This window comes from Hipposideros armiger, unplaced genomic scaffold (genome assembly GCF_001890085.2).
Source record: "Hipposideros armiger isolate ML-2016 unplaced genomic scaffold, ASM189008v1 scaffold_48, whole genome shotgun sequence".
Lineage (NCBI taxonomy): Eukaryota > Metazoa > Chordata > Mammalia > Chiroptera > Hipposideridae > Hipposideros > Hipposideros armiger.
The window spans coordinates 3,850,261-3,860,407 of NW_017731398.1; the positions used below are offsets into that span (position 1 = coordinate 3,850,261).

General features: G+C 40.6%; 1 protein-coding gene across 1 annotated transcript in view; it reads left to right on the forward strand.

Moving 5' to 3' along the window:
• SCAPER (S-phase cyclin A associated protein in the ER) overlaps window positions 1-10,147 on the forward strand; it is a 233,864-nt gene that overhangs the window by 27,098 nt on the left and 196,619 nt on the right. Inside the window, exon 5 of the mRNA XM_019640002.1 lies at window positions 8,101-8,298. Within this exon, the coding sequence (XP_019495547.1) occupies window positions 8,101-8,298 (198 nt within the window). The remainder of the gene's footprint in view (window positions 1-8,100; window positions 8,299-10,147) is intronic.

Genomic DNA, 10,147 nt, shown 5'->3' on the forward strand with positions numbered 1-10,147 from the left:
CTCACCAGCTGAGCCATCCTGCCACCTGTTGGCAGCTCAGCTCGGGCGCAGCTCACTGGCCCATGTGGGAATCGAACCAGCGACCCTGTTGCTCAGAGCTTGCACTCTTAACCAACTGATCCTCTCGGCCGGCCCCAAATTTCCACATATTTCTTATTTTTCCATCTCTCTTCTTGTAGTTGATTTTTAGTTTCGTATTGCTGTGGTTAGAAAATATTCTTGATAGTATAACTGCAATCTTAAATTTATGGAGACTTGCTTTGTGTCCCAACATATGATCTCTCCATGTGCACTCGAGAAGTATGTGTATTCTGTCACTTTGGGATGGAAAGTTTTGTAACTATTTAGTCTTTCTAGTCGAATGAGTCATTTAGGCTGATGTTTCCTTCTTGCCTTTCTGTCTGGGTGATCTAGCTATTGGTGTAAGTGGGCACTGAAGTCTCCCTCCTATTACTGTAGTTACTATCAATTTCTTCCTTTAGGTCTGTTAATTATTTTATATATTTGTTACTTTGAAGCTGGGTGCATATACAGAGGGTGCCAAAAAATATATGTACACATTTTAAGAAAGGAAAACTATTAAAATTGTAACGCTCTATATGTACTGATAACAAAAGATGAATACAAGTCACGTTTGACTTCTACAATTATAAGAGGTACTCAGAGCAGTTATCATCAGCATCCAGACACTTCCAATTATGGCAAACTACTGCTTGAGCAACACTGACCAAAGTGTCCACTTGTATACATTTTTTTCGCACCCCCGTATATTAATGGTACGTCTTCCTTTTGGAGTGTCTCCTTGGTAACGTCAGCGTTTGTCTCTTGTTACCTGTGTTGGCTTGAAGTCTACTTTGTCTGAGATAAGTATGGCTACACCCGCCTTTCTCTGGATACCATTTGCGTGGAGTATCATCGTCCGTCCACACCTTCACTTAGAGCCCGTGTTTGTCTTTGGAGCTGAGATGAGTCGCCTGGAGTCAGCATATAGTCAGGTCTTGTATTTTAATCCATTCAGCACTCGGTGCCTTTTGATCAGTGAGTTCAGTCCACTTACATTTAGGGTGATTATTGAGATATGAGGACTTACTACAGCCATTTTGTCTTTTGTTTTCTGGTCGCTGTGTCTCCATTGCTTCTTTTGTCTTGTGTTTCTGACTCACATTTTAGTTTGGTGGTTTTCTATGATGACTGTCTTCATGTTCTCTTTTCTATGTTTTGAGTCTCTGTTCTAGATGTCTGCTTGGTGGTGACCATGAGGTTCATATAAAACGTCTTATAAAGCAGTCCTTTTTCTTCTGATAGCGTCTTCTCTTCATTTGCCTATACGAGTTTCATCCTTTTCCTCCTCCCCTTTTATGTTTTTGTTGTCACAAATTATCCCTTTTTTATGATATGTGTTCATTACCAAATTGAAGTAGCTATAGCTAGTCGTAACAGCTTTTCCCTTTAACCTTTATGCTGTAAATTTTTTTTTTTAAGATTTTTTTTTATTGGGGAATTGGGGATGGGGACCAGACAAGTTGTTCTTCAGTCTTCGTTGTGGATGGCTTCCCATTGGCAGCTCGTGGCCTCTAAGTTCAAGATGCTTTGTTCAGTCTTACTTGCAGGTGGGCGTAGCCACCATCACATGCGGGAGTTGAACCAGCAGCCTTGTTGTTAAGAGCGCATGCTCTATCCACTGAGCCTTCTGGGTGGCAGTTCAGCTCAAGGTGCCAAGTTCAGTCTTAGTTGCGGGTGTGGGCGTAGCCCATCATGGAACAGGCAATCTTGTTGTTACACCAGCTGAGCCATCCTGCCACCTGTTGGCAGCTCAGTGACAACTCAGCTCGGGCGCAGCATCCCTGGCCCATGTGGGAATCAAACCGGTGGCCCTGTTGCTCAGAGCTCATGCTCTTAAGCCAAAACTCTTAACCAACTGAGCCACTCCGCCAGACCCCTTGATGCTATAATGAACTGTTTAACAGTCTATTCTGTAATAGTTATAATTTTCTGATTCTGTCTGTTTAACACCTTGTCAAACTTTTCTGTATTGTGCCTTTTCCTTTCTAGCAGAAGAGCTCCTTTCAACATTTCTCATAAGCCTGGTTTTTTGGTGAAATCCCTCAGCTTTTGTTTGTCTGGGAAAGCCTTCATTTTTTTTTTTTTATATCTGAAGGATAACTTTTCTAGATAAATTATTTCTGGCAGTTCTCACCTTTCAGTATTTTGACTATGTCATTTCACTCTCTTCTGGCCTGTAAAGTTTGTGCTGAGCAATCTGATGTTAGCCTGCTCAGTGTTCCTTTGTAGGCTACTGGCTTTTTCCCTGGCTGCCTTTAGAATTTTTTATCATTGACTTTTGACAGTTTCAATATAATGTGTCTTAGAGAAAGTCTTTTTGCGTTGAGATAATTAGTTGTTCTGTTAGCTTTCTAATGCGTTGTTCATCTCATTTTTTGAGTTCTTAGGCTCCAAAATTTCTGTTTAGTTCTTCATAGTTTCAGTCTTTTGGTTAAGTACTCCTTCTGTTCATCACTTTTATTCCTGAGTTCATTAAACTGCCTTTCTGAATTTAATATCTTGCTGAGTTTCTTCATAACTGTGATTTTGAATTCTCTTGTCATTTGATTACAATCTTCCATGACTGAGTTTCATTTTTGGAGAAATGTCATTTTCTTTTTGTGATACCATTTTACCCTGATTATTCCTGGTGCTTGATGGGGTTTTTTCTCAGCAAGTGCATTTTTAATAGTGAACACCTTTCTTATTTACATAAAGCTTTGTTTACCTTAATTATAACGATTCAACAGGTTCGTAATTAGAGGCCTTTCTTTCGTTTTCCAGTAGGTGGCACCATAGGACAGGTTTTTGGTTTTTCTTACCTGAGCTCACTGGTTGTATGTGATAGCCAGCACTTGCTATTCTCCATTGCCTGTGCTAGAGGTGTCCCAGGTACCCTCTTTGTTGATGCTTGTGCCTCTGGAGGTTGCTGGTGATGGTGCCTCTGTGATCGTGGTGTTGCCACTGGGATGGCAGGTACCCCTGCTATCTAGGGTCATCTGGGTCTTGGGCACTGTTGCTGTGGTAGAGGGATGGGGTGACTGGGTGGAGCAGCCTGGGTAACAGGTGCTTCCACTGCTTCTGGGGTTGTCAGGCTCGCAGGTGCCGCCACCACGGGCTGGTTTGGGGTTGTGGGTACCGCTGCTGCCTTGTTCCCTGTGGCTGCTGGTCTTGGAGTTGTATGTGTGCCTGTGCTGCTGCTGCCCAGCTCTCGGGTGGTATGGCGCACTGCAGCTGGGGATGGCAGCCCATCCCGGGCGCCCATGCCACTGCTGCCTTTCCTTTCCTTTGCAGGGGCCAGAGTGGTGCATCCCATCTCTGCTGCTGCTAGAGGGCTCTCCGGGTCTGCGGGCTCTGTCTCTGCAGCTGGGGTCTGGGGCTGCAGGCAGTGTTCTGCCTTTCTGCCAGTTTCGCCTCCAGTCACCTCTAGGTGTACAGATGTGTGGCTCTGTCAGGTGTCTTAGTGTGTTGACCATAGGAGTCTTCTTTGAGTTAGAAAGGTCCCACTAGTTATAGATTGAAGGGCAGAGGGAGTGTCTCACTCATCAACCGTGATGCTGATGTCACTCCTGGCAATGACCTTTTAGATACGACACCAAAGGTATGATCCATGAAAGAAATCATTTGTAGGCTGGATTTCATTAAAATTTAAAACTTCAGTTCTGTAAAAGACAATGCCAAGAGAATGAGAAAACAAGCTGCAACTGGGAGAAAATATTTGCAAAGGACACATCTGGTAAAGGACTGTTACCCAAAATATGTGAAGAACTCTTAAACCTCAACAGTAAGAAACAAACCACCTGATTAAAAAGCAAGGAAAAGACACTAATGGACACACCTCATCAAAGAGGTATACAGATAGCAAATAAGCAGATGAAAAGATGCTCACATCATACGCCATCACAGAAATGCAAATTAAACAATGAGATACCACTACACAGCTGTTAGAATGGCCAAAATCAGGAGCACTGACAGCACCACGTGCTGGCGAGGGTGTGGGACCCCGGGAACTCTCACTCCCTGCTGTGGGCACACATCATGGTGCAGCCACTTAGGAAGACAGTCCTGGTCAGATCCTGACAAAACCAAATACTCCCTGACCACATGATCCAGCAGCCATGCTTTTTGGGATTGACCCAGAGGAGTTGAAAACGTACATCCACACGGGTGTTTGCAGCAGCTTTTTTCATAATTCCAAGAACTTGGAAGCAACCCAGATGCCCTTTGGTAGGTGACGGATAAATAAGCGGTGGTCCATCCAGACAATGGAATATTATTCAGTGCTAAAAAGGAGTGAGCTCTCAAGTCATGAGAAGACACGGAGGAACCTTAAATGCACACGACTAAGTGAAAGAAGCCAATCTGAGAAGGCCACACCCTGTGTATTCCAACTACACGACCTTCTGGAAAAAGCAAAACTATGGAGACAGGAAAGCGATCGGTGGTTGCCAGATGTTGGGGAGGGGAAGGATGAGCACAGAGGTTTTTTTAGGGCAGTGGAAATACTCTGTATGGTACTGTGATGATGGCCACCTGCCAGGAGACGTTTGTTCAAACCCACAGAACGTACAGCACTGAGAGTGAACCCTAATGTACACTGTGGACTTCGGGTTATTATGAATTTTATATGCCTGTGCATCTTTCTGGAAATAGTTCCATAGGGGTCATCAGGTTCTTAGGTGAGTTAAAAAAAAAAAAGTTAGAAATCTCAGTGTCTTCATTCCTCTTTCCATCTTCTGTCCTTTTGTTTTCCCCCTCAAAAGTCATTGAGTAAAACAGTATAATTTCATGGAATCCAGTTGTCTTTTTTCTTTCTTTTTTTTTTAAAAGATTTTATTGGGGAATTGGGGAGGGGAACAGTGTTGTGGGATTGGGGAAGGGGAACATTGTGTGTTTCCAGGACCCATCAGCTCCAGGTCAAGTTGTTGTCCTTCAATCTTAGTTGTGGAGGGGCGCAAGCTCAGCTCTAAGTTCAGTCGCCACTTTCAATCTAGTTGTGTGTGGGAGGGGGGAGGCAGGGCGGGCGGCACGCAGCCCACCATCCCATGCGGGAGTCGAACCGGCAACCTTGTTGAGAGCACGGCTCTTACCATCTCAGCGGCAGCTCAGCTCGGGCGCAGCTTGTACGCAGCTCACTGGCCCATGTGGGAATTGAACTAGTGACCCTGTTGCTCAGAGCTCACGCTCTAACCAGCTGAGCCACTCAGCTGGCCCTGTGTCTAACTTTTCCCAAAAGTTTAGATTGCTTTGTCTTCTATTGTTTGTTTCAGCAGGAGTTAGGCACAGTAAGCCGTAAAATAGTATAGTTACCGGATTTTGAAGTTTGGCTTTGTCACTTAGTGAGAGACCTTGGGTTCAACATTTAATTTAACTGAATTAAACCTCAGTTTTTTCTTCTGTAAAATGGAAATAGCATCTATGATACAAAATTTCTTCAAAGATTGAATTAAATATAACTGTATGGAAAGCATTGATCTCAGTGCCTGGCAAATAACCAGTATGCCATGACTGTCAGATGCTGCTTCAATTATTATTCTTACTGCTGTTACTTCTATTAGTGGTAGGTAAGAACCCTGAACCTTGAAACTAAACAGATTGATCAGCCTCTATAATTTGTAGCACATCTTCTGCCTTTCTTTACAAATTTGGTGATTTTGCCAGTAGTTTATTCACATTTTTTCTATGAGCATATTTCTCCTTTTTATCTTTCTCACTGTAATCAGATCTAACTTATTATGTGCTTACTGTGTGCTAGATACTATGTGAAATGCTTTGTGAATATTGGAGCAGAAGTTGGAAGACTGGCTTCTGACTTTGTAGAGAAACTCAGTGTGATCCTCAGTTTTGTCAAGTATGAAATAGGAGTAATAACATTTGTCCTTTCTTTACAGTTTGTTGTGATGATTAAATGACATGTTTTCAAAAACCCTTCATAAAATGTAGATAAGCATGCAAACATAAGTTACTATTTTTGTCAAAGTTAATGTCTGCTTGCACAGCACAGCCTTTTAGATGGACCTACCTAGCTATAACTTCTACCATTCTGGAGTCTTTCTTGGTAACAGCCTCACATAGTGCAATCATAAAGAATAGAAACGTCCTAACCTGAAAGCAGCATTACCTATTCCTCTGTACATTGTGAGAAAAGATGGTAAAGTATTTAAATTATACATGTATGGGTGCATGACAGGGCAGACACATAAATGGGTGAAGATGAATGAAAGTATTTTTGAGAGTTTCTTAAGATTGGAGTCTGAATTCACAGGAAGCCACTAGCCCTTTGCTGGTCACTGTAGACAAGCTTTCTGAGGGAGATATAATTTGGGAAACTTCCCCAGTTCATTTTAACTTTGGATGGTATATAGGAACAGAAATGAGGCGGCCTGGAATCTGATAAGGGGCTGTCGGCACAGGGCCTGGGCAGCAGCTTAGTGGCAGAGCTGAAACTGAAAGGGTCTTCTGTAGCTGTATGATCTTAGATCAGTTAACCAACCTCTGAACCTCAGTTTTCAAAGCTGTAAAATGGAGCTAATAACACATACTTTCAAAATTGTGTGCAGGGGGTTAGAAGATTCTGTGAAGTTGACTTCTGATCTATAATCCTGTATAAATTTTAATTACTGTTGTCATAGTTATCAGGAAATTAATGGACAGAATTAAGCAGTGCTTTGGGAGACGTGCTAGTTGAATTCAACCAAGTTTGGTTGAATCCAAGACGGGGGGATGGATGCTCACCGTAATACTTAAACCATTTACTATTAGGGCTGGAAAGGACTTCAGGAGCAGCTAAAGCAAACGCTTTGTGGGTTCTTGATGATGACTTTAAATGTTACTTCTTGGATGTTGAGAATTTAGGCCTGGGCTAGGGCTGTTGATAAAATATTTGATAATTTTTATTTGCTAAATTGGGCATCCCTAGTCTGGATGTGGGACTGTGGAAGGAGGATGATTCATTTCAATTTCAACCTCTTGAGAGGGAGGAGAGAGAGCGAGAGAGACAGAGAGAGAGAGAATAAGCTCACACGCGTCGCTTTGCTTGCTTTTTGGTGGTGATGATTCTATATAAGCTGCAGATTGGCTATAAAAGACTCATGAAGTATAGGAATCCCTGTTACACTGAAGGCCAGAACCTAACACAAAACAGGATGCTGTTAGCCTCTATTTCGGATGTTCTCTACTGGGGGCTCTTCTATGAAAAAGAAAGAAATGAAGCAGACAGAAATGATACACTCCCATACAAAACAACCCGAGGAAACCTGGGATTGTTTGTTACTCTAACTGTAGTAGAAGGTTAGTACTTATTTATCAGTTTAAGTAGCCACTGAGAATAAGTATAATAACTCTTTTTGTGCTTCTAGAGCGAAGCTTCAGGTTTGCATGCTGAATTTAGGTCTTTACGTAAACTACATGCTTACGCGTTTGGTAGAAAGATTTTGTGGTACAGTCTATAAAACTATAAAATATAATCTTGTATTATCAAAGTTGGCCTGTGAAACTGAGGAAAGAATGGGTCATATAAACACTATCGTTACTTTATTTGATGAGTCTGCTCTGTAGCTGGTGCTTGGTTTTATTAATCCATCAATGTTCTCTTATGGTCACTTGTTTTGTATTTATGTTTAATTTTTACTTTAGGTGGAAAAATGGTTTAAGGTAACATTAAGCAACTCAATATACTACAGTATATGTTGTATTCTAAATGAAAAGAATATACGCAAGCAATTTCAAAATGTTGATTTTGTTACTTATTATTAATGTATGTAAATGAACCATACATGTATTCCATTAAATCAGGAGCCACTTAGTGGGTCCATTTATAGTTGAAGTCACTGTAATCTTCATTAAGACATGTCTGAAATTAAAATTAACCTTATAAACCTGCTGCGTCTGTTATAATGACAAGCCTTGTTTAGATGAACTGCGTGTGACATGATATAAGTTAAAAAGGAGAATGTCATGTTTTAAAGTATTTATGTTGAAAAATGTGCTTTATATAAGAGTCCAATCCCTGGAGGATTTAAAAAAATTTTTTTTTCATGTTTTGTTTTGCTTCACCAGAACACCGCAGTAGACTGTAAAATAACATCATCTACAACTGGAGATAAACAGTTTGATAAAAGTCCCACTAAAACAAGGCACCCTCGGAAAATTGATTTAAGAGCTAGATACTGGGCATTTCTTTTTGACAATCTTCGTCGGGCAGTAGATGAAATCTATGTAACTTGTGAATCAGATCAGAGTGTGGTGGAATGTAAGGTAAGGTTTGCTTTGAGGCTTGTAATCCACCTGGAGCCAGATTCTCCACTTTTTGCTACACCTGACTTGATCGTTTACCTCAGTATATAATACTGTAATAGTAACCGTAGTCACCGTGCTGTACGTTAGGTACCCGGAACTTACTCATCTTACAGCTTCAAGTTTGTTCTGTTTGACCAGCATCTCTCTGTTTCCTCCACCCCTTGCAACCACTGTTCTTCGATCTGCTTCTGTGAGTGCTTCAGGTTTCTCTTGGTTTTGATTTTTCAAGACTACTCTTGTTTTTTCATTACCTAAATTATGTACTTTTCTGTTGAAGATGTGGTAGGAAGCTGTCTTGATTATATTCCTGGGCAAGAAATCTAAGGGCTGGAGAGAGGGGCAGGGGCGGAGAGGGAGACATTTAAAAAATCTCTCTATGTGCATTCTCCATTGGTGCTGGAGGTGGCATGTACTGTAGTGAGATCTTCACATTTTTGGTTTTCATGTTTAATGTTTTTGGTTAGACATGGCTCCCTTTTTGTTGAGATACTTATCATTTCCTAATTCACTCTGGTCAGGGAAAAGTTGATGGCTAACCATAAACAATCCTGGGTAAGAATGGAATGTCATCGTAAGGTGTGTTTTTCGTTTTAGATAACCTTGTGTCTGTAATAGGTTATTAAACAGATATACAGCATAAGCTGTCTCTAAAAAATGCACTAAAAAGCCTGGCCTTTTAGTACATACAAACTGTATACTATGTTACTTTGTACTGAATAAACTTATTTTGAGAAAAGCCAGAGAGATACATCTTTATAGAAATATTAGAAAGGTAGTTTCTCCTGTTTCTATAGTGAACAAGGTTGAAAACCCTGGAATTCCTTATTTAACCTTTGCGATATATGTAGGGTCAAAGAAAAGTTACATGTTGAGACAGCAGCTGTGTTTCCTCTAAAACTGGAAACAGCCAAAATAAGTTTTTACGTTAGCTTAAAAATATGATTCATCAGAAGCCTGTTTCAGAATGAACAGTAATTTGAAATCATCCAAATTTATGGCTTGATTGTCACAATTAATATTGTTACTATCAACACGTGAAACTTTTTCTGTTTTAAAAATATGTATTTTTAAGCAAAATCATTTCCTTGGAGTTCATTCAATGAGTCAGCATGTTACAGTAGAAAACGCTATTGTACTTAATTTTAGGTTATAGTTTCTTATATAAAATGAGCATGTGGGCCTAGAAAATCTCTAGGTCAGCTCTAGAGATCAGTCAGATCAGCAGATTCTTTGATTTTATGATTACAAATAACAGAAGGTGGATTGAAGAAATCAAATTTGTTTGTAAAATGTGTACTTCTTACTAGAAATGAGTTTGACAAACTGTAATTATGTCTCTGTGATGGCAGAAGAAACTCTTCCCCCTTTCTCTGACCCTGTATTTGGGGAAGCTACAGTAATAGAAGTTTGTTATTCAAGCTGTGGATTATAAGAATGGAGAAGATTCTGACCAAGTAAGAGAAGTAGACGTGTTTTCTGTTTCTTGTACTGTGCCAAGATACTCACAGGCTCATGTGAAGAATTTAAATCGTGGAGTTTAAGGGTGCTTTTCATACCCAGCTCTACTACTCCCCATCCAGGACTTACGGGTAGTGATGTTAAGAGATACAGTGTAGCATTTGGTTGAAATACCATATTTCCCCATGTATAAGATGCCCCCATGTATAAGACGCACCTTAATTTTGGGGCCCGAAATTTGAAAAAAAATGTATTACATAAAGTTATTGAACTCAGGTTTTATTCATCATAAAATTCATACAACTCCTCATCACTGTCAAAACTCCCAACCATTAGCTTGTCCTCATCT